At 44.4% G+C, this 25,506-nt stretch overlaps 1 protein-coding gene across 1 annotated transcript in view; it reads right to left on the bottom strand.

Moving 5' to 3' along the window:
• Positions 1-25,506, bottom strand: part of Gadl1 (glutamate decarboxylase like 1) — a 178,174-nt gene that overhangs the window by 24,850 nt on the left and 127,818 nt on the right. The window contains exon 14 of the mRNA XM_057767463.1: positions 19,017-19,106. Within this exon, the coding sequence (XP_057623446.1) occupies positions 19,017-19,106 (90 nt within the window). The remainder of the gene's footprint in view (positions 1-19,016; positions 19,107-25,506) is intronic.

Below are 25,506 nucleotides of genomic sequence, written 5' to 3'. Positions count from 1 at the left end.
TATGGTGTGTGTGTGCATGGTGTATGGTGTGTCTGTGTGGTATGTGTGTGTGGGTGTGTGTGTGTGTGTGTGAGAGAGAGAGAGAGAGAGAGATTTGAATCATTAAGAGTATGTTTCTGCTCTTCTCTTCGGCTTCCCCCAGCTTTCCCAGGGTTGTCTGAGGCACAGCTGCAGGCTGACCTCAGTATGAGGGCTGAAAGCTGCCGTTCTCAGCAGAAAAACTGCATTCATTCACAGAACGCTGGGCACGGCGCATGCATTTCTGCTTCCAAGACACGTTTAAAAGGAAAGTAAGAAATGACTTCCTGGCCACTATCAAATCTCTCTTTATGTATGCCATTCCTTTCAAATATAGCTTCTGAAATCAGCCTAACCTGTCTGACATTTAAAACTCGGCTGATGCAAGGAGTCAGGGAAGTCATTAGTTAGCAGAAGCGGCCAGAGGATAGATGAGACGCCAGCTCATCAGAAGCCCACAAAACCAGAAGTGCGCAGGGAAATTTGCATTGAAAGTGGAAAGTGGATTTGAGAAAAGCTGAAAAGATGCACGGTGGGTGTAGATGGCTGAGTCGGTAAAGTGCTTGCCACACAAACACTAGGGCCCCGTGGCAGGTCTCTGGCACCCACAGGGAGGCTGAGTGTGGCAGCATGCACCTGTAATCCCAGCAGTCCCCGTGCTGGGAGGCAGATAGGAGAGACCCCTGAGGCTAGCTAGCCAGCTAGCCTAGCCAATCAGCGAGCTTTATGTTTAGTAAGCAGCATGGCCTTGGAAGAACTTAAGGTGGAGGTGACTGGGGAAGACACATCAACCTCTTGATTCTGTATGAACACACACTACTTGCATGAAAATAGAACACCACACACACACACACACACCACATACACACATACACACACCACACACACATATATACACATACATTCACATACACTCACATACCCATACCACATACATACATACACACACACCAGACACACACAAACATATACACACACACATACCCATATTGCCCCACATACCACACCACACACACACCAGACATACACATACATATTCATACCTACCTCACACATGCCACACATACACACACATACACACCACATACACACACATACCACACATACACCACACATACATAAACATACACACACATATATATCACACACATACACACATGCACCACTCACATACCACACACACACACATGCACACATGATGATAGCAACAGTGTTGTTTAGACAAATCATCAAAATTGGGATAGATGCCTGAGCTGAAGAAGGCAGGACTGTGATTGAGCCATAGAAAACCCAGATGACTTTCACAGTCCACTCAGTACACACAGATGTACTAAGATCCACGGTGTTCAATAATTTAAACTCTGTGCTCCTGACAGTTCCAGGAACTAGGTATTATTAAAGCTGTGTGTGATACAGAGGAGGCTCGAACAGATACAGTGATTTTACCACGAAAGTCTTATAAGGTGTTTTTGTTGCTTGTTTTCATAGCCAAGAGCAAAGTCAAATGTGGATACTGGCAGAGAACTCTTTTCTTTCCAACTGTTTGGACTTTAGACCTCGGCCCACACAACAGGCTTTGCCTCCCAACCCTGTACTTGTTGACAGTTTCCCAAGGGTGATAGGTATGAGGTGCTCTGAGTCACACACCCCTCTCTCTGGTGAACCCCTTTCTTAGCGGGTTAGTCAGACCCCTGATGGGATTCCTTGCTAGTCACTTCTCTCTTGCTTGCTTCCTGCGTTGCCTCTGCCTTCGTCCAGACCTCGGTGTCTCCCTTGTCGCCCCATGTTGTCTTTACCTTCTCTCCTCTGGTCTTCTTCCTCTCACCCAAAGCCACAGACCCTGGACTTGGCAGGTTTAGGATAAGAAATGATTCTGTCACTCTCCCACCGACTGACAGGAAATGTGGGAAAGCAACCTTCCCCTCTAGGGAGAACAATAGACTCTACCCCATGGGCATGTTGGAGATGGCAATCACGTGTGAATAATGTCGTGCAAGGCAGAAAGGCAGTGCTCAGGAAGTGTCAAAGAACAAATGCAAGTCCTCTGAGAACATGCGATGGGAGGAGAGATTGCTTTTCCCGAACACACGTTGCATGTGAAGATGGTGAGAAGACAATCTGGGCGGCGTCCCTCAGGACCTGTCCACCTCAGTTCCTTGAGATATGGTCTCTCATTAGTCTGGAGTCTGTGGATTAGCCTAGGCCGGCTGTTCATCAAGGCCCAGGGTTCCATGTGTCTCCACTTCCCCAGCCCTGGGATTATGAATACGTGCCTCTCTCTCTGCCAGCTTTTGATAATGTGGGTGAACTCAGGTTTTCTAACTGAGCTACTTCCCCAGACCTTTCCTTGGTTTTTTTTTCTTTTTCTGGTGACCCTGTTCAAGAGGATCCAGCCTCTTGTGTTGCCATCAGTTAAGTCCTCTCCATATTTGCTCCCTGATCTAGAGGTCTTAAATCACTTTTGCAGAGTGTTTCGCCATCCTTGTCAAGAGCAGCCCTTGCTGAGACCTGGTACGAATGCCAGCTTTTTAATAAAGTCATTTTCTGAGCCTCTGGTGGAAGCCACAAGGATCTGGCTCAGCATTTCCCTGGCTTCTCTCCTTAGTATCCTACCATCCAGTGTAGACATTGCTAAATTGCTTTGCAGCTAAGGGATCTGACATGATTGACAGCTGCCTTGTTGTAATTCCACGTGTTATCATTTCAGAAATCAGTGGGAGAAGCAGTGTCAGAGAGAAATACACTTTGCCTAGCGTAGATCATGGCAGAGGGGGTGGGATCTAGGGCTGGCATGTCTTGGGGCACAGAGTGCAGAGGTGAATACACTCTGGGAGGAACTTCATGGTCAGTCCAGTATGGAGTATGCTTTTTAGTCACTGTCCCCATGAGCTTTCTACATCTTTTTTTTTTAAAGATGGATTTAATTTTATTTTATGTATATGTATATGGACTAAAGAGTCCATAATCTCTCCAGACAGCACCACAAATGGGAGACCAAGTGTCCAAATGCGTGAGTGAGCCTAGGGGTGAGTTGGGCATATCCATTCAAACCACAGAGACAGCTGTCTGTAGGGGATTTTTAAAATTCCATGTTGCAAAACCTAACTGAAACAGCACCTTAATGTGTGGCAGATTTACTTCCTTTACAGAACTATCCCCACTTCTTTACTTCCATGGCAGAAACGCTTCTCATTGCACCACTGGCATTGGGTTTCACCATACAGTGGGTAGTTCTGGCACCATAGGGTGTGTCTGTACAGGCTAGTTCTGGCTCCCACAGGGGAGGGGAGGGCATGGTCTCTACAGGCTAGTTCTGGCATCTCTGGGGGGTAGGGCATGGTCTCTACAGGCTAGTTCTGGCATCCCTGGGGGGTAGGTGCACCCTCCACAACCTTTCGGTGTTGGGCTGAGCTCTCCAACTTGCTTTGGTTAACTATTAGTAGCTACTTAACATGATCTCATTCCTCCGCCATGTCCATCAGAACTTTTTTCTCATGTCCATAGGTTCAAGAAAGAGGGTAGGAAGTTCACACAGGGCCATGCAAGGAAAGTCCGACACAAGCAAGCAGCCAACATCTTCCCTTCCAGGCAGAGAGGAGTGATGCATGCTGGCTGCTTTGTGATTGACAGTGTCACAGTGTTACCATGACAATCCATTTTGTTTCTAGAAGACAAGAAAGGAAATTCTCTCTTCCTGAAGAAAAAAAAAGGTTTGCTGTACTAGAAACAGAAAGCACAACTTGTATCAAAAGTTAGACACTGCCTCAGCTCCTCTCTTCCTTCACACTTGGCTTCCTCCTTTGAGAAGTCAAAGTCTTCCCCCCCACACCCCCACTTCCAGTTGAACTCACTGCGTAGTTGAGAATGCTCTTGGAAGTCCTGATCCTCCTGAAAAGTGTGCACCTCCACCTGGCACGACACGTTCCTTTCATTTCCGCAGCAACAGACATTACTAAAGTGATAGCTCTTTCCCAGTGTTTCCTCCAACACTCCAGCCTATCGACAGGCGCTCCTCTTCCTGCAGCTTGTCCCCTTTAGTTGCCACTTGACTTGAATCTTTCTGGTGGAGTGCTCCCACTCCAGTCTCTCTCAGGCTCTGAATGTTTCCTTCAGCAAAGGACCTAGAATCCCTTACATAGATGGAAGGCCCAGAACCGCCTCCCTCAGTGATGCCTCTAGATTTGTTCTGCTCTCTCTTTCTTCTACTGACCATGCACTGGGCCAACCATCCACATGCAATCTCAGTGGTCAATACTTATCCCTCACCAAGTCACATGCACACTTAATAACTACCAAGCGTTTTACAGCTGCAATGACTGTGATTTTGACATTAATCACCCTGGGAATTATTCAAGTTACTGGAGGTTTCATATTAAAGAATAATTTTGAGATGCAAAAAGAAATCTTGATAACTAGACTCTGCACTGAATACACTGCTTTCAGAATTCTACAATACTCATTATGTTAAAAAAAAAAAAAAAGAGAGAGAGAGAGAAGCAAGGGGCCTGTGGACAGATGCTAGCACATCTAATAGAAAGCAGGACAGTAATCTGATGATGCAGCAAAGACATGGGGAAGCTTCAGCCACTCCTTCTTCGGTTAGCAAGATTAGAGGCTGATTTCCCATGCTGCCCTACTCAAAAATCAATGGCTAGTAACAATGTGCACATTATCAATTCAAACTGGCCAAACAAGGATTAAACATTACCATGTGGAACACAACCCATAAAAATATTTTGCAACTAGATTTCTTCTTCCAATTACCAAGGATACAACATCGTTTTTCCTGTAGGCATTGCAGGAGGAGCCTCTGAAGTCAGCTGGGATGTAAATCAAGTATCGTATGAGTGCTTTCTTTACCCACTTCAAAGGGCCCAGTCTCCTAAACTGGCTGAATGGCTACCTCTTTGTACATTGTTGAGAGATGCCTCAGACAGATGCTGGATTATGTACTGCCACAGGAATTCTCAGCAAAGACTCCAGGAAGAAAGCAGCTAGAATCCATCCAAATTCCTTCTTAAGTGTAGAGCTGATAGCTCAGGCCAATAGCTCAGTGGGAAGTCACACAGCATGAAGACCCATAACTCAGGTAAAAGGAACATGGGTTGGCACACACTTCTAGCCTTAATCCTGGGAAGGCAGAGACAGGTGAATCCCTGGGGTTCAGAGAGAAAATCTATCTCAGATAGCAAGATGGATAGCATCTTGAAGAACAATGCACCAACATGTGTACCTCCACAAGCACATATACACATCAGCATTCAGACACACACACATGCGCACACACACATACTTTTCCATTGCATGCACTGTAGAGTATGGGTTTCTATGTGTGTTTTACATGTTTATTTCACAGCATTGTGTGTTTTACACTAGTTGAGTCTGCATGTGTGCACATGTGTACAAATGAAACCAGGATAAACATCCTTCCCTGATGCTGTACCAGATCCTTGTTCCTTACTCCATGAGTTTCAAACCTAGACCAAACTTTATCCCACTGAAAGCATCCAGATTAGGCAGGTTGTAGAGATCACAAAAGAGGCTGCAAAGAGCTTCACAGAGGTGTCTTGCGGAGGAGTGGATCGAGCAATGACTGCATTTCAACTAAAAGATTACACAGGACATTATTCCATACTCATACACAACCCTGTGCAGCATTGGGGACCTCCACTCATGATGCTGAAACTATGGTTATTATCTTGCAAAACAATACAGAAATGATGCAATCCATAAACATGCCATAAACCCCATACCACACAACATGCAGATCACATATGTGTATGTATGACTCTATTTTCTACATATGTAAGACATGGGGAAAACAAGATTGTAGGAGGGGTGAGGGTTTAAGAAAAGGAGGCTCCTGGCACTGAGTCCTAAGGAAACTATTCAGATTCTGTACACAGATCTGGGGCCTCCAGAGGAATCTCACAGGCAAAGACATGAAAAGTATGGAATCTGGAGGAAGCAAAGGCCTTAAATGTCTCAACTTTCCTCCTTTGTGGCCTGCACTCTACAGAAAAGGCATGACAGGTCTTTAGAAAAGTAACTCAGGTTGCATCTCTAAAGACCTGCTGATTGTGCAGGGAGAGGCACCAGTATACACCAACTGACCCGGTTGACATGGGTTGTAGCAGTAATCTAGGCAGGTGAAGGAAGTGTCTGCCAGCTACTTTCCTTCTGCTTGTTACCAAACAGCTGAGAGAGCAATTAAAAGATTTATCTGGGGTCACAGTGTGAGGGTGCTGTCCATCTTTGGCAGGGGAAGCATGGTGGCAGGAACAGAGGGTGATCACAGGCCATTGAGGCAGTGAGAACTGCATGCTGCTACTTGGCTCATTTCCCCCTTTCAACAGTTCAGGCTCCAGTCTCAAGGTGGGTACTGCCAGCATTTAGGATGCACCTTCCATCTTTAGTTAAAGACCCACACAGACAGACATGCCCAGAGGTGTGTCTCCTAGGTGATTCCAGATCCAGATCCAGGCAACTTAAGACAAAATATCATCAGGAGGAGAACACACTCTGAATACAGATTTTTTTCCCCTATATGGTCCTTCAACATGCATTCAAAGTTCTCATATGATTTTTCTGAAATTTTTTCTATGGTATAAAAAAAAATCAGATGAAACATACCTGAACTCTACAGTGTAACAGGCTAATACCTCCTCCCCACAAAACAGACACTGAACATTTAATAACACTTTACAAGCCTATAATCACATTTTATTCAGTGTATTTTCTATCTCCTAATAAAAAGGTATCTGTATGTCTATGGGTATATGTGAATATGTATATATATATTCAAATTTTGCATAATAGATTTGTATATAGTATGTACAAATGGGGTAAGGGTCCAACTGCATGATTAGGGTAAGGGAAAAGTGATTTGTTTTGTTTTGTTTTTTAGATAAGAGTATGTAGCCCCAGCAGTCCTGAGACTTGCTATGTCGACAAGTTTGAGTCTGCCCTGGCCTCAAATTCACAGAGATCAGCTGCTTCTGCCTCCCAAGTCCTGGGATTAAAGGTATATATCACCATGCTTGGATAATGTGCATTTACTATTATTATTTGTGTGTGTGTGTGTGTAGTGCACACACACATGTGTAGGGATGTGTATGCATGTGTCTATGCATGCATGTGGAGCCCAGATAAATACCTTGATTGTCCTTCCTCAAGCCCTGTCCACCTTGACTTTTACTTTTAAAGTGTTTTTGTACAGGCTTGTTCATATGTGTAGAGAAGCCTATATCCGTGCACAAGTACGTGGCCAGAGGCTGGTGGCAGACATCATCCTTGATCACTCTGTACCATATTTATGGAGACAGAGTCTTTCAGACCCAGAGCTCGCCAGTTCAGCTGGTTTAGCTAGCCAGTTGCCCTGAGGAGCCTGTGCTTTTGCCTCTTGAGTGTGGGATTATAGGCAAGTGCCACATCTGCCTGACTTGTAATAGCTGGTGAGAAGGCCAGCTCTGTTTACATGGCAAGTAGTCTATCCACTGAGACATATCTCCAGCTCTATCTTGTTTGCCAGATGCTGTCTCTCACTGGCCTGAAGGTCACTGGGTAGGGTATGCTGTCTGGTTACTGAGCCCCAGAGATCTGCCTCTCTCTCTACCTCCTCCCCCCCCCCCCCAGTGTTGTAAGCATACGCTGTCATGTCTGACTTCTTGTTTACATGGCTTCTGTGGATCAAACTGAAGTCCCCATGTCTGCATGCCAGATACTTTACCACCTGAACCATCTTCCAAGGCCTTCCTTTACATTCTCATTTGGTTCGTTTTTCATACAGGAGTCTCATTCTAGGTGGGCCTGGGCTTGGAACATCGCACATGTTCAAGGCTGGTATCATAGCCCTCCATAGCTAGAGTGCTAGGATTCCAGGGATGTATTGTTATGGCCAGTTAAATTTCCTTATGTTCTTTTTATATTACTTTTTATTCATTGCAGGGAGCCGATTCGAGTGGCCACCATTACAAGATGGCGCTTGGCCCCCCGGCCTCGCTTGGTGAAAATTCCATATTAGGCAATGCAGTGGAACCGTGCCTCTTGCATGCGTGGTGGCGATGATGTGCTCAGGGCCAATCCCGTGGCCAGGAGCATCGGCAGACACGCATTGGCCAATCCAGGCACAACTCGTTTCCTTACCCCCTATATAAGCTCGGGGCCCCTCGCTTCCGTTCTCCCTTCAACCAAAAGGCTCCAATAAAGTATGATTTGCAGAAGAATCCTCGACTCGTGGTCATCCTTCCCTGCTGGTCAGGGAGTGCGCCGCAATTTGTATTACGTGTTTGAGTGGATTTGAGTTTGTGCACGTGAGTGCAGTTACCTACAGAGGCCAGAAGAGGGAGCTGGAGCGTCTGGAGCTGAAATTACATGCAGTTACTCCACCTAACATACTGGGGTGTGGGGAACTGGCCTCTGGTCCTCAAGAGCATCAGACTCTGTTACTGCTGAGCCATCTCTCCAACCATTGCTTTTGTCATATTCTTGATGACACCAGACAGATAAAAAAATGCTTGGTAACTGACCAAACCGTGGAGGATCACAGCCAGAAAGGCAGAGGTACTGGGATATCCATTCATCTCTAGAGACAGTAGCTTAAACGCTGCTAAAAATCTTAACAGAGCATCCTTTAAAAAAAAGACAAGAAAACCTTTTAAAGTTCCAAAATACATATGCAAAAGTTAGAAACACCCTGCATGGGGCTGGAGAGGTGGCCCAGGGGCTAATAGTACATGTCGATCTATCAGAGGAGCCGGGTTTGGTTCCCAGCAGCCACCGTGATTCATAAACCTCCATATCTCCAGTTATAGGAGATCCAATGCCTTCTTCTGACCTTACGAGGCACACACAGTGCACATAGATACTTGTGGGTAAAATACACATAAAATAAAAAGGATAAACTTAATTTTAAAATATTAAAACATCATATGTTAATAAGTCACTTTACAAAAGAATAGCAACAGAAAGGTAGTTTTTGGCTGACTACAGATTACATTATAAAGCAACTTCCTTCAAACTCATGGTTCCTGGCCCCAAGGCCAGAAACACAAATTTCTACAATGGATTATGGTATCCAGAAATAGAATTGAGAATTTTTAAAAATATAATACACAAATAACACCAACTTTGCTAATGATGTTAGTAGAAAGAATTAGTTAATAAATTGAACTGGAATGTCTGTGCATTAATTTGGGGAAATAATTAAATTGAATGAATATTTTACTCTGTACTCAATACTACTGTCCACATGGATGAAGGACTTAAACGGACTACTGACTGATAGGAAAGTCAGTGGGAGATGGATTAGAATATTTATCAGGTTCATGAGACAATAGTAACTTCAGCTTTGAAGTCTCGGAATAAATCATGAGGAAAAAGACTGACAGATTTGAATATATAAAAAATTCAAAACTTCTATACAGAGGGGAAAAAATCCAACAAGACTAAAATGAAAAGGCATTGTACTGAGGGCAATATTTGCATGCCAGGTGACAAACTGCTTTCTCAAAAGCAGGCTGTGTACACCCTCATTCAAATTTATCAGGAAAACATCTGATTTCAAAATACAAATATGCAAAATATGAGAAAGCTAAATACATAGAGAGGCACAATCCATCAAGAGGGAGAAGCAAGAAAATATTTGGCTGCCAAGAATTAATACAATACACAGTAAGGCAGACCCAAAGCACCTCTAGTTTCCCTTTCTAAGCCCATCCCCCACTGTCCATCAGTGATACCCAATGTGGCCACAGCTGTGTGGAAGATTGTGGACTCTCTTCTGACTTTCAGAATTGCAAATGGGTCCAAACTCATTAAAGATTAATCACATAAAGGCTCTAGATAAGCTTAGCGGTTAAGAGCACATACTGCTCTTGCAGAGAACCTGAGTTTGGTTCCCGGTATCTATGTCTGGCAGCTCACAATTCCCTGGACTTTAGCTCCAGAGGATTCAGTTCCCTCTACTACCTATTCTTTAAAAATACAAAATCATCTTAGAATAGTTCACAGTTTACAGGCTCATGCAGGCTCAAATGCCACACAAATTCCACAGTCGGCAACAACATTTGGGACAGTTTGCAATGTGGAAAAAGTAAAAATCAAAAGTGGGTGTGAGCATTGCAGGATTAAAGGGTGGGGCGCAGCGTAATGGTAGAGGACTCGCTCTGCATGCCCAAGGCCCGGGGTTTGAAGCACAGCATTGCATAAGCTGGATATAGTGGCACCACCTATAACTCTGGCACCTGGAAGGTTGAGAGGCAGGAGGATCAGAGGCCCACTGTCATCCTTGCCTATGTACCAAGGTTGAAACCACCCAAGACACATGAGACCCAAAGTCAAAGGACAAAAGTGGCGGCTCATGACTTTAATCCCAGCACTTAAAAGGCAGAGGCAGGTGGATCTCTAGGTCTGGGGCTACCATGGACTACATAGAGATTCCCACATGATCCAATCTACATAGTGAGACTCTGATCCAAAGAAAGAAAGGAAAGAAGGGGATGCCAATATGAAGATGCCCATCAATTGTTGTTTACAGTGACAAAATCCTTGAGCCACCCACACACCCGCACTTATGACACTTATGGGGAGCTGTCAGCTGTATCTGTGGGTTTATAGGTTATAGCAGACTGTTACGCAGTGCTCATGACTTCATTCTAGAGTTTCATCTGATAGGATTGAGAGATATAGATAGATGAGAGTCAGACAGACAGACAAACGGTTGAATTGGTGGTGAAGAAACTTGAGGGGGACACATCAGGAAAAGGAAATCATGTCACCACCTCCACTTTGTCCAAGCCTGTCATGTCTCCTAGTTTTGCTGAACAATATATTGGGGGGGGGGGCATTTGGGAAAGAGGAGAAGAGAGAGGAAGTAGGAGGAGGGATCAGGACATTGCAGCAGAGAGCAGAGACTGGAGAGGAGGTCCTGGGTAGGGTGCAGCCCTAAAGGCAAATGCGGAAGAGTTGGCTGCCTGCGGAGGCAGGGGCATGGCTTTCTCTAAGTACAGGAGATCACAGAGGCACAAATGCACACATGAAGGGAAGTGTGGAGCAGGCTGATCCTTTGAGAATTCCATCCACTGCCTGCCTAGGCAGTTCTGGTGACTGTTACCCTACAAGTCTGCATTCTTTCCACAGGGCTTGTCAGTTCTGAGTGGCCATTCCCAGCCAGGAATAAAGCAATGCTCAGAACCGCCAGCAGGGGGCAGCTTTGGTACTGGCAAAGGAGCTTCAAAGATAATTGGGGAAACTTTTTTTTGTCCTTTAGCCCAGGGCCCATTCTTTATTCTGCAACAATAAATTTCTCATCGTGTCCAGTGCAATTTCCTTAATGGCTGTGTTGTGGGTATGAATTTTGTCCTGTAAACTCAAGTGCTCAAGAAATGTCACCAGACGCTATTTCCTCTAAATAAAAATCAAATCCAAGGCAGGCCACCGTCCTGAAAGGCCAGGCAGAAAGTCCATCCTCTGTAATGACTATGGTTCCCACGGCCCCGTCTAGTCCATCCTAGAGCTTACAATGACTTCTCCCTCTGTAGAGCTTGCCCCCTGCAGCCCCACCTCCTCTGGGCCTGCCTCCCCACTCTAACTAGCTCCACAAGTTCACCTTGGACTTGGAAATACCTCGGAAGAGAGAGGGTCTTCGGGGCATGCGAGCTTTAGGAGCAGTGAGGAGCCCGGAGGTCCCGTGTCCTTCAGGGGATAGGGAAATGAAGAAATAGGTGACAAGATGCATCCAGACATCCTAACTGCACTGTCAGTCCGGACACAGGTTTCCAGCCCTGACACAGCCCACTTCTACTACTGATTTGTGGGTCTAATGTCCGACGGGGAGGTTTTCCTTTTTTATGGATTTTAAGGTATCCCTAGGGGTGGGTGATGGGCTGGGAATGACCACCACATGAACCCCCCTAGAAGAAACAGAAAACAGAGAATTGCAAAAACAGGGAATAGAAAAAAAAAGTAAAAGTGAATTGAGGATTCCAGGATTCAAGACTGGGGATTGAACTCATCTGGCATTTGTTAGCATGCAAAATATCTTTGGTTTGACTTGCAGTGTTACATAAAATAAAGGGAACACACTTACACACCACACACATATACTATATTCACAGCACATTGTACACATAACACATACCCCCCCCCACACACACACACATTGGGAGCCCAGTTCAGCTGGCAAACTCTTGGCCAGGTAAGCATGAAATCCTGAATTCAAGCCCCTACAGCCCAAATGAAGACATTGGTTGTGGTGGTGCATGGTTACAACCCATCCTGGCACTAGGGAGATGGAGTTAGACAGGTGGCTTCCTGGGACTTATTGGGCACCCAACTAATCTATTGGTAAGGCCCAGGTTAGTGAAGAGCCCCTGTTTTAACAAGGAAGAGAGCTACTGAGAGAGACACCAGCAGTTGATCTCTTGTCTCCACTTACACACATGCACACATGCATGTGGCCACTTCCCCTGTGAATACACACAAAGATATACTCAAATAAAATAAAATGAAAAGTAAATAAAGTCAATGTCTACATTAGATGCTCCTTAAATGTAAAACATAAAGCAAGTTTAACCTTGATATCTCCTAAAACTGGAAAATTTCAAGATTATATCAGCAGTTATGTGCCACATGATTGTCAAAGGGACCTTGTTTTTTTAATTACTAAAAATAAATAAAAACCTGGGGCTGGAGAGATATTTCAGCAGTTAAGAGCACTGGTTGTTCTTGTGGAAAATCCAGGTTTGGTTTGCAGCACCAGACACATTGACTCAAAACTGTCTGTAATTCCAGTTCCAGGGAATCCAATGCCCTCCTCCTCCTCCTGTGAATACAATGTAACCAGCTGTTCCATCAGCCTCCTGTGGATACAATGTAAGCAGCTACCCCTGGTTGTATGGATACAATGTAACCAGCTGTTCCATTTCCCCCTCCTGTGGATACAATGTGACCAGCTAACCCTGGTCCTGTGGATACAATGTGACCATCTACCCCCTGGTCCTGTGGATACAATGTGACCAGCTGCCTCTCCTAACTGGGGTCAGCGAGGAGTCCTCTGTCAAAAACTTAGGTGGAGAACGATGGAGGAAGACATCTGATACAGACCTCTGGCATGCACGTGCACACATGTACATATGCACATACCCCCATACACACATGTACACATGCACATGCCCCCGCACACACAGTAAAAAAAAAATCCTAGAGGACTCAGCTGACTCTCAGTCTCAGGCAGCAACACTCAAAATGGCACGTGGGGAACACATATGTGTGCAGATGTCTGCAAGCATATGTGTGGAAGGCGGAAGTCAACCCAGGTGTCAATTCCCACCTTTTTGTCTTTTATTTTCTCTTTTAAAAGGTAGTTGCCAGGTCCTCTCACGCTCCTGGAGTTCACTAGACCTGCTGGCCTGCAAGCACCAAGGATCCCTCTGTCTCTACTGCTGTCTCAGTGACGTCACATGCATGCCACACCCTTGACATTTTTCTAATATGAATTTTAGGAAACCAGTTCAGGGGTTTATGCCAGCACACAATCAGTTTTCTGACTGAGCTGTCTCCTTAGCCCCTCTATAACCATTAAAAAAATTGTATTACATTCATTCATTCATCCATTCACTCATGTGTGTGTGTGTGTGTGTGTGTGTGTGTGTTTACCATGGTATAGGTGAAGTGGTCACAGGACAACTTGCAGGGATCAGTTCTATTTTTCTACCATGTGGATTCCAGGGATAGAACTCATGTCATCAATTTTGACCACAATCACCTTTGCTCACTGAGCCATCTGACCAGTCCCCATATTCATTTTTAATAGATGCCATTTTTGACTTCATGTAAATCAAGAGAAGTATTTTCTTCTAAACAAACTTGTGTGCTGTTTCTTGAGAATGTTATCACTAATACTATACCATCCTTATTATTTTCAAGACAGACATTACCTGCCAGTAGTGTTCTCCCTTTGTGTAGATAACACTCACTGTGTTTCTCAGAGCACAGACAGGAATTTTACCAGGCCCAGGCATTTTCAGAGGCTGCCATGCACAAGTATTGGTGAGATAGAATGAAACATATATCTAATTATGAACCACTTTGCTCTTTTCAGCACACATAAGACCTCATTTAGCGCTACAGAATTACATGCATTGGGAATACAAAGGGAACATTGTTAACAGTCTCTGTTGTGAACAGTAGTCACTGGGTCTGATGCAGACAAGAGCTGCTGCTGCAGAGACTGGGGAGTAGCTCACAGTCCTGCAGTCGGCCAGCGCTAATGCAGCAGGACTAGAGATAGGGGTGTCCCAGGAGGAACAAAAGAGAAAGGCGATGCAAAGAGGCACGATCTAGGCAGGAAAGTAATGAGGACCTGAGATTCAGTCGTGCCTGAAGGGGACACATCTGCAGAAGACATCTGAGAACAGCAGTCACACTAGCCTGTTGACTGAACACCGTGACACAGAACGGATGTCATAGTCCTGCGTTCTCAGAAACAGCCTCTCTGCTGTCTCTCTGTTTCTGTCTCTCTCTGTCTCTCTGTCTCTGTCTCTGTCTCTGTCTCTCTCTCTCTCTCTCTCTCTCTCTCTCTCTCACACACACACACACACACCCTGTGCTATGCCAGGTTCATTTATAACAGGCCCTCTCCTCCAGCTACGGAACTAGCCCCATCACCCCATAGCTCTGTGACTTGGCAGCTCACCCAGCTAGTGTGACCAGAGGAGCAAAACCAAAAACAAAAGCCTTCTTTTCTTTTTGCCTTATTTATTTGTTTGTGGTTCTCCATCCAATATAAATGAGGAAATGAATTTCAAGTGTGTTTTAAGTGAGCTCTGGATATAAATCATGCACTTAGGCTCTCTCACTATGGTAAGCACAAAATCAGAGAGATCAACAGCAGATACATCTGCCTCACCTCTCCCTTTCCAAATCCATCCACAAACACCCATGTAGAGAGAGAATAACTAAGAACCTGAGGCCCCATGACAACTGCGTGCAGCATGTGCTTCTCCAGCCAGAAACAATCACGACAAAAGGCATGACATGCAACCAGACAAAAAGAATGGTACTCTCAAAGGCAAAGAAGCATTTGCTCTTTTGTAAAAAATTCGCTTCTCTCTCTCTCTCTCTCTCTCTCTCTCTCTCTCTCTCTCTGTGTGTGTGTGTGTGTGTGTGTGTGTTTCTGTCAGTGTATGCCAGGTGTATGTGAATGCTGGCAGAGGCCAGACGAGGACATAAGAATTCCTGGATCTGGAGTTACAGCAGCTGTGTTTTGTGTGATATAGGTGAACTTGGGTGCTATGGAAGAACAGAAAGTGCCCTTAACCTCTGAGCCATTTGTCGAGCTCCAGCAACAAAGAACAGGAGTGATGGATACTAACTATTCCAGAACAAATGCTGGCCATTGCTGGGGATGAAAGACAATGTCTTACTGTGTGTTTGGTTTCCTGTGAAGGTGAGAAGAGCAGAATATATGAATTCTCTGATTTTAACTTACATATCTGTGAAGTTTGCAAAGAGAAATATGACCCATAAGATTGTGTGGTTGAACACTTGGCCCCATGACATTAAACTTTTAGGGGATAGAGTCTTGCTGGAGGAAGCCCATTAGGGGTGAGCTTTGAGAGTCTGCACCCTCACTCAACTTCTAGTTTGTTCTCTCAGTTTCCTGTGCATGGCTGGAGATATGATCTCTCAGCTTCCTGTGTGTGGACAGATATGTGATATGTTGGCTTCCTGTGCATGGGTAGAGATGTGATCTCTCAGTTTCCTGTGTGTGGATGGAGATGTGATCGCTCAGCTTCCTGTGTGGACAGAGATGTGATCTGCCAGCTTCCTGTGCGGGGTTGGAGATGTGATCATTGCTTTGTTTCCTGCTCTGGCCCTTTGCTGCCTCGCCTCTTCACCTTGATGGACTTTTGTCTGTAAGTGGCAATTGGTTGTGGTATTTTTCATAGCATCAACCAGTAATAAGCACAAGATCCATTATTGATTTTGGATTTTCACAGAGTAGAAGCAAAGGAGATGTATGACAAAACCAGCCCTACCTTCCAGGAAGTCACCTAGCTATCTTCATCTCTGTCTGTGCTGTGGCACCAAATCAAAGAAACGCCAATGTCACATTCCAAATGAATTCTCTTCACAACTAAAAAACAACCTGCAGGCCAGGGACTATCTTTCTCAACTTGAAGCAGTTTATTTTTGGACTCTGCCCAATAACCCCAGTCTCCATCCATTAAAGGGAAAATTCCCCTCTAAACCTCACTCAAATTCCCACCCTGTACCATCATACTCCCCTTGCAGCTTATCCACCATCTGCAATATATTTTCACATGCTTTCTTATTTACATTCTGTGAGAAAATATCACACGGACCTTAAGGCCTGGACAAGCTGTGGCATGAGGGTGTGGCAAAGCCAGGACAGGGAAGTCGCCGTGACTTCTCTCCATCAACATTCCTGAATCGCTTTCTTTCTTGCTGTGACTAAACTGAGGACAAGCAGTCACTTAAGAAAGGGAGGGTGTCTGTTGGACTGCAGTTTGAGGGACAGTCTATTGTGGCGAGGAAGTCATGGCAGCACGCTCTGGAGGCAGCAGCTGGAGAGAGGTGAATGCTGGGTCCCGGCTCACCCTTTCCTTTTTTTCAGCCTGGACCCCTTGCCTAGGGAACAGTTTATATTTAGAACTGGTCTTCCCTCCTTGGGTCGATCTTTCTGGAAATGCCCTTACAGACACCCAAAGGTGTACCTCACCAATGCCTTAGGTATTCTTTAATCCAATCAAGTTAAAAAATTAAAATTAATCACCACTCTTCTTGAGCTCAGGTTTGACAGGAGATAGTCTACGTATCTACTGCTTAACTAGTATAGCACAGTACACGAGGCATAAATGTGCACTAAATAAAAAGAAATGACCCAAGCTGAGAGGACATAGTATCTCCCTTTTAATTTGCTTACGAAAAAATTTCCAAGCTCTGCTTGCCATCCTCGCATCCATCGCTGCCCCTTCTCTTGACTCTCATGATCTTCACAGTCTGAATGTCCTCAGGATCTATTTCTCTCCAGCTGTTCCCTCCCTAGCATCCCTCTAGTGTACAAAACTCCACTCCAGCCTCCCACAGGGAGGCAGAGGTTTGTCCCCTCTGCTTCTGCTGCAAGCTGAGCTTATCTTCATCACTCACGTCTGTCTCTTTCCTTGCTGTATCCCTGAACATGAACTTGTCAAGGGCATATACCAAGTTCTTTTGATATTTGTCTCCCTAGTGCTTAATACATCTATCCCTCAGTAAATGTTTACTGCTGCCTGTTTGGCAAGTCCTTTTCCTTCCTTTCAAAGGGCAAGTTGAAGGGCTAGCAACTGTCAGAAGCTGTTTAAATAATTACTGTTTCCTCCGGTGAGGGGAGGAAAGGGATTGCAAGATAAAACTTTATGAACTTGGGATGACGTCCTCTCTGCTTGCCTTGGGAGGAAGGGTACAGAGGATTGCCTAGTCTTAAGAGTACCATGAATTCTCACATGTGTGTCATATGGCTGAAACCCCCAAGCTAATTTTCAATGTGCAGTTGTGAGTAGGGACAAGCAATGTTGACTCATGGTCTTTGGAAAGCAGAATAAGAAGCAGGATTTTGTCTGGCAAAGCCAGAGGCTCCTTCTCTACATTTTCAGCTCTCTACAGCTACGCGTGAAGTCTCTACTTGCTCTCAGTGCCCAGGCTGTGACTCAGGGCTTTGACCGAACAAGAAAATGTTAGGCACCTGATTTACTGCTGAGCTGTACCCCGAACCCCTGCTTTATCACTGAGATGTGCCCCAAACCCCATGAAGACACTTTCATGCATGTTTTATTCAGTTGAAAACCCAGGCCCCAGAATCCTTTAGTTTTTTTTTTTTTCTTCCGAAAGTCCCTTGGCTGTGTGGTACAGGCTTCTCTGGTTAGGAGAATAGGATGTTGCTTACTGCATAGCAAAGCAGTGTAGGGGAAGAACGAGATGTGAGGTAACTGAGGAACACATCAGTATCAGCAACATTGTCTCCAGATGGTCAGCATGGTTCACAGAGGTTAAGAATCCTTGAAACTGTAGTTAGCTTGCTCCCTCTACATGAGAGACTAAGGCCCGTGGCATTCTCCCACACATCAGCACTTGCCTTGTGGCTCTGACATGACCTGCTTTTGTAGACTTTTCTAAATAGTCATGAGAAGAAATATTCTACAGGGGAAATCCATTCTATCACAAAGATAGAGGGCAAAAGGGTCCCCTCATCCCATGAATGTACCAACAATCTCAAACATTCACTCAAGATATATCACCAATTTCATAAACATTCATTTAAAAAGTAGTTAGAATATACAACTTAGAATCTACTGGACTCTCCCTGCCTACCTACCTTGGGTTAGTTTTAATTTCTCTTTGGAGTTTTGTTTAGTGAAATAACCTTCTGGCTTCTGCTCAGATTCATTCTCTCTGCCTCTGCCTCTCTCTCTCTCTCTCTCTCTCTCTCTCTCTCTCTCTCTCTCTCTCTCTCTCATTCTTTCTTTCAAAAACACAAGAAGAGACACCCTTCCCAAAGCAACAATATCTGATTTATGTTTCACGTGTGTTTTCAAGTGCCGCGATTGATAGAAGGCTGAGAAGGAAATACGCCTCCAGAAGCGAGAGCATCAGCCATTACGTACACCTGTGCCTGTGAACCCTGCGACCAGCTCACATTTTCAGAAGCTCTAATTTTCCTATGAAGGCAGAGCTTCTAAAAAAGTCTACTGTTATTTTGCACATGGCCCAGATGTATCTGCATGTGTGTGTATGGATCTGGCAAGTCCATGTGCTAGATGTAAACACAGTTTGCAACGTTGACATGGCATCCGTTTATGCAGAGAGAAACACCTGTAACTGAGGAGCTTCTCTGGGTCTTCAAGAGGCAGGCACACATGGAGTTACCCAGAGACCACAATAGGCAGGTGCATTGAATCCTTCTCCTCAAAAGAAAACACAACCCACTCATTACTCACCAAGCTAAGCTTCTTCCAGAACTCTGGTCCTTCTTCCATCTCTCTGAGACTCGGTGGAATGTACCAAAAGCAAATATTGGTGTATTCAGGCTGAGGATTAAAAAAAAAAAAAATCATAGTAATAAGAATGCTGTTTTGTTTCTTTAAGGTTAATCTTAGACAGTAATTAAAGTCTTTTAAACTCTACACTAGGCTATTAAGAGTCATCAAATATGTATAACTCAAAGCACAGCCAAATTCTTGCAGAGTAGATCTGCATGACTTCTGACAATTATTTTACTGGAGTTTGGATCTCTTTCCTCTACATTAAGGGTAGACTCAAAACCTAGTGTATGCATGCGTGTGCATGTGTGTGCACGTGTGCACCCACACAGTAACATAGCCATTGTCACAGGATAAGGCTCTATCATCATTTGATCACAATGTAAGACAAACCATGCCAAAGACCAGAAGAAGACGTGTATTCAACTAGCACTGGATATGTTATGGGGTGGTTTCTCAAGTGAGATACAGTTCCTTTTACTCAGAAGCAACTGCAAAGGAAATCCACCTTCTTCAGAGGACACTGGGCACTATCAGTGACTGAGATATCTTTGATACTTTTTCACTACAAATGTAGTTTGTAGCCGGTAACCAGTGCTGACAGTTCTTACTAGTTCCTGGCTTGTCAGCCCTCCTGCTATGAAGTCTGGTATTTTAGAAAGAATAAACAGTCAGTATCTCATATCTTAAGATCAAGACAGGTACCACATGGAGTTCTGCTGTCAGTGGGTTTGAAGCCATCACTGGGAACCTAGGGATGTTTTCTGTTCACCACGATGACGTCTTGACCCACTCACTCTTGCATCTTTGAAATGTCTAACCGTCTCATTGGATGTGGCAAAGAGATAGAGTTACAAATTTTTAAACTAGAGAGTAGGCTTTACAAAGGAATGGCTGTGCAATTCAACTTAATTTCCATACCCCTTTATCACAAGAAAATGTTTTATATGTTTTATAATACAAATCTACAGAATTTACATTCGGGCCTCTGATTTATAATAGATTTAGTTTCTCTAGACAGACTGTGCTGAGCTTCAAAAATTCTTTGATCATTTAAAAAGAATAAAAATTTTCAAACACTAATTAGAAAGCAGAAGAAAATCAGTTTGTTGTTTCCTTCTACTAACCAATCTATAAATCGAAGACTGTCATCAGGACCACTGGCATCAGTTATAAAAGGGCTAGCCTTCATCTCCAAGCCCACCCCTTCTTGGTACCCTACAATAATGGTGGTGGGCCCTGTAAATACTGTAAGCGTTGTTAGATGTATTATATGTTGCCATGGCTGGATGCTGGAGGGAAGCCCAAGGAAGAGGTAGTTCATCCCAGGATGCTATGTATACTTCATGTTTCCCGTGAAGGATTGGGATTGATTTCAATAGCCCTGGAAGTCCAGAAGCAAGTAGTTCCTGCTTTGGGACATCTCAGCAAAATGGCAGCTCTACTTCCTGGCACACTGCCCAGGCTGCTTTGGGGGGTAGGAGCTGTCACCAGCCAGGCACTCTGCCCCGGTGACTTCTAGGAGTACTCTGCAACTTTCCTCGGCTATGGTCCCTGCAGGAAGATGGCATCCCCCAGGAAGCATAAAGTGGATGACCCGTGAGCCTTCGCAAGACAACATTTCAGTGAACTCTGCCCCAGTCACACTCTTTCCAAGGAAATATATTTCTCAGTCCTGTGTGGGAGTGGCCTCTTCCCTATGTTCCATCTCAGTTCTGGAAGAGGTGGTGGCTTTCTATATGTCAGCTATGCCTGAACAGTGTTAGGGAACTATTGCATCTCTGTAAGATCGCCTCTCATGGCTCAGGCCATTGTAAACCAGTGTATGTATGTATGTCCCATGTGTGTATAAATATAGATGTATGTGTGTATGAACTGCTATATCTATGTATTATTTCTACTTTCTGATTGTCTACCCTTCATCTATATATCCACCTTTCCCATCTGCTTATACATTTATCTACATATATCCTTCTCATTTCAAGTAACTGGGCCACTTTTTCTGCTTTTGAAAACAGACCCTTCTGCATCGTCAATTTTTATTCATTGATGTTTGTATGAAAATACTACAAAACATATTGCAACAGCTTATCTGCGTGGCATACCACCTATGTGTCAAGCAGGCCCTAGGCTAGGCTATTCAGGTCTGTTTCCTTGTACAACTCTCTTTTAGCCATCGTGATAGTAACATCTTCTGTGGCCCCTACTTCTCAGCATCCTCTTTGAGTGGCATGGTTCCCTGAAGGGAGAGCTGGCAAAGTGCGAAGCCCTTTGAACACTTCACTGGAGGACGCCTGACCCCCCGTTGGTGGCATACATTCACTTCAGCCACCCCCAAAATGAGTGAGGAGGAGGAAGGTCTTGGCATGTTCATGAAGAACATGCTTGAGTTGTCTCCTAGTTCGTTCCTTCCGCAGCTTCTGTCTCGTGCATGACTTTCAGCAAGCGCCTCCAAGCGCTAATGGCCGTTTTTTAGCGCGGAATCATGTAGATGCTCTTACTTTCCATTTCCTTCATGTGTGAAAGCTTGGTCTCTGAGCACCGTCGGAGCGCACTTGGTCTAGATTCTCTACAGACCATAACACTTGGAAGACACAGAGAGGAAACTGACCGTGTGGTGAGGGGTGGGGGAAATGGTGGCAGTGAGTATGCTATCCTAATCTTTTCAGGGCTCCTTCCGTTATACTCTGTTTATCAAAGAGAAAAACAGGTGCTTTGTTACCAATACTAGGAAGGGTTATTGAAAAATTAATTAGTGACTCCCAATAGGTATTAAGTTCAAGTCTATAAAACAAAGTTATATTTGGTTTATACACTATCTATCAGTAACAAAAAAGAAGGTGGCATGATGTATGTTATTAGGTCTAAATGCAGACTCTAGCAGTAGATTAAATTATGCAAATATAGAATGAAGGAGAAGCTGTCAAGGAGGATTTCAAAAGACTTTATATTCTTGTTTTGAAAACAAGATCGCAGCACGGTTTAAAGATGTCAGCCGGGATAAAGCCCATGGTTTAGAGTCACAAGACTGGAATTCCAAACTCATTAGGCCACATTTCCGTGCATGCATGTGTGTGTGTGCATGCATGCATGCATGCGTGTATATGTGTGTGTGTGAGTGTGTGTATGTGTAGAACAGAGATCAACTTTGAGCATACATTCATAGATACCTTCCACTTAATATTTGAGTCAGGGTCTCTCACCGGTCTGGAATTGCCAAGTAGGTAAGGCTCTCTGGCCAATAAGCCCCAGAGATCCATCTGCCCACTCCTCCCTAGTGCTGATATTACAACCACACACCACGTAGCAAACTTTTCACATGGGTACTGGAAATCAGACTCAGGACCTTTTGCTCATACAGTAAGCATGCTATTGACTTCCATTTCCCCAACCCTTCACCACGTCTTATCTTGGACAAATGCCACAAGTTCTGGGCCTCTGCTTCCTACACTGTAATGTGGGTGACACTGTCTGCACCATGGGCTCTGCTGCATGAGCAGAAAGGGAATTTATTTCCAGCGGTTGGTAGCATATCTGTCACACAGCAGGCACTCTGTGAGGTTAATGGCTATTCCTGGGGGCCATCCCAGTAGCAGGAGATGTCCTTTTCAAGTGGATGTACAGCCTCATTAAAATCCGCGCTAGCTGAGACAAATCACTATGAATGTTTTTGGATACCATATTTGAAAGGAAATCCTAAGATGTATAGAGTATCTAAAGAAGGTCAACCAAATTGCTCAGCATCAGAAACAGAATTTCTGTGTTGTAGAAACTGAAGGAGAAATTAGAATGAGAAAATCACTTATGTCATATGCCTGTGCCCAGGAACTCAGACTCTGAAGGGAGTGGGTGAAGTGGCTGATCGACGATGAATGGGGGCTATCCAAAGAGAGACTGCTCTTACTGTCAGAAATTGATAGTGCATCGGGGAACACCAGAGTCTTCAGAGGACTGAAAAATAGTAAAAATGAGCAGAGGGCAGAGTTCAATGGCAAAAAATTAAGGCAGAAATAGATATACAGTTGGCTTTGCAGTGGGCGTCCCCACATGCCATGACTGGGTGCTCATCTTGACTCTAGAGGCATCAGGGAGACAGAGCAGAGTGGCAGCCTGGCTATAACTTATGTTTCAGAAAGTCACTCAAGCCTGAGATGGGCTAGAGAAGGTTTAGGTGCTAGGGGCGGGTGCTGCGAAGCTGAAAAGTGACTGGCTCTTAGCCAAGATGGGGAGGAGAAGATGAAGCAGAAAAGGGGGGTGGGGAAAGACACCATCAGCAGTTTCGCTTGGACTGATCATGGTTCTAGTAACCCAAAGAAGAATGTGAATGTTTGGTAAGAAAAAGGCTTATATATCAACTTCAGGAGAGGTGAGTTGGAGGTGAAGTTTCTGTGGAGTCTAGCGGAAACTACAGGATAAGCATATGCAGAAGTTCAGGGTGGAGTTAAATACACGACAAACAGATGCCAAACCCAGACAACAGAATCTTCCAGGAGCCTATACTGATGGAGTAAAGGAAGAATGGCAAGAGAGCAGAAAAGAGTATCCCAATGGTATTAGACAAAGGCTGAGAAGAGGAAGTCACAGGAGGAGGTCAAAGAAACCATGGCAGGTGAGAACTTCAAGGTGGAGTGGGGAACTGTGTAAAATAAACAATAGAAGTCCAAGTCATTTAAATGAGATGTGTTAGATTTCAGCAAGTAAAGAGGTCCCCACGATCGCATCAAGCTGTGTGGGAGACGCTATTTGAAGGTAATTCACGAGGAGCTGGGCACTCATGGGGCAAGCATCCAGGGCTAGAACACGGCATTCGGAGCTCTCTGGATGAGGCAGAACCAGCAAGTCCTTCACAGCAGGAAGCTGTTTAAGCACAGTTTGAAGCCCATCATCCAGGCTCTAGGTGAGACTTCCTGCTGTGCACAGGAGGTCGACAAGATATCCTTCATGCCCCTAAAAGTCTATGAATCACCATAACACTTCCTAATGTAGAATTTAGGAAGACAAGAACATAAAGGTGAATAATTCAGACTCACCCATGAGACTGAAATGAAAATATGAACAGGAGTCTGAGAAGGAGTATACCTCTAGGAAAAGAACCATCAGATCTTAGATCCAACACAAAAGAAAAGACAGAGTTATGGTTTTCAGGGGGACCATGAATAATGCAGAATTCATTTGAAATGATAACTTTCAATCATCTTCAAGAAGATAGGCATTACTTTAGCTCTTTCCAGGAGAAGACATTCAAGTGCTAGGTGCCCTATTTTCCTAGGCTCACTTACAATTTCTAATGTAAATTGTACTTAGCATCTCTCTATCTCTGTCTCTCTCTCTTTCCCCCTCTTCTTCTCCCCCTCTCCATCTCTCTCTTCCCCTTCATTTAAAATGAATTTCACACTTACATGTGAAATTTAAGGCCTAATTATACTTTATTTCTTGAAACAAACATCAAGGGAGACAAATGTAAATCAAATATAAATGCTTTTATAGCAGGGCGTGGCTGCAGCTCAATGGTGGGGCATGTGCTGCTTTTGGACTCAGTTTTGATTCTCAGATCCAGCAATGAAGATAAAAAGCCAAAACCCTGTAGTACAAATTCTAGAATGGTTATACAGGAAACCTCCTATTCTATAGGAGCCAGCTGGCTTCTACAGGGAAAGAAATACTCATGGTTTTGGAGAGGTGGCTCAGCTGGTAAGAGCATGGACCACTCTTGTGGAGGATCCGAGCTCAGTTTCCAGCATCCACTTTGAGCAGCTCCCAAACACCTGCAGCACTAGCTCCAGAGGTTCTAATGCCCTCTCCTGGCCTCTGTAGGTACTACACTCAGGTTCACATACCCACACATGGACACACACAGAGATAATTAAAAACAAAAATAGATGAATCTTAAAAAAAAAATACCCAGAGCCCAAGTCTGCCTAACAATTAAACCTAACCTTACAACAATATGAATTTAATTCTCCAGAGATGGTGCTAAGTATCCTTTCTCCCCTTTCCCAGGCCTTTCAGAAGTTATCTGTGGCGTTCGATCATGTCATCTTTTTCCCCTCTGTACTTTTACTCTCAACCTTATAAAAACAAACAAAAACCCACCGAGTGGTTCCAAAATGCACAGTGTTTCACATGTGCACCATCGAAACAAAGCAACCCAAATTTGCAAAAAAAAACCAAAGGGGAAACTCAAAGTCAGGAAAATATAAGATGTGACTCTAACTTAAACCAACAGTGTGACCACTGGCTCCTCTCTCTGTGTGTATAGATATTCATAAACCACAGAGCCAGCCGAGAGATCTGCCAACATGAGAACAGCTGAAGACTAAAGCTAAAGGATGCATCCGCCTGGCTGTAATGAGCAAAATAATTTTTGCAGAGACAAATGGGTGGAACTAGAGATCAGCATGTTAAGTAAATGAGGTTCTTAGTCTTCTTGTCCACCTGACAGCCTGTA

This window comes from Chionomys nivalis, chromosome 4 (genome assembly GCF_950005125.1).
Source record: "Chionomys nivalis chromosome 4, mChiNiv1.1, whole genome shotgun sequence".
Classification (NCBI taxonomy): Eukaryota; Metazoa; Chordata; class Mammalia; order Rodentia; family Cricetidae; genus Chionomys; species Chionomys nivalis.
This window is presented reverse-complemented; position numbering and strand designations above follow the sequence as displayed.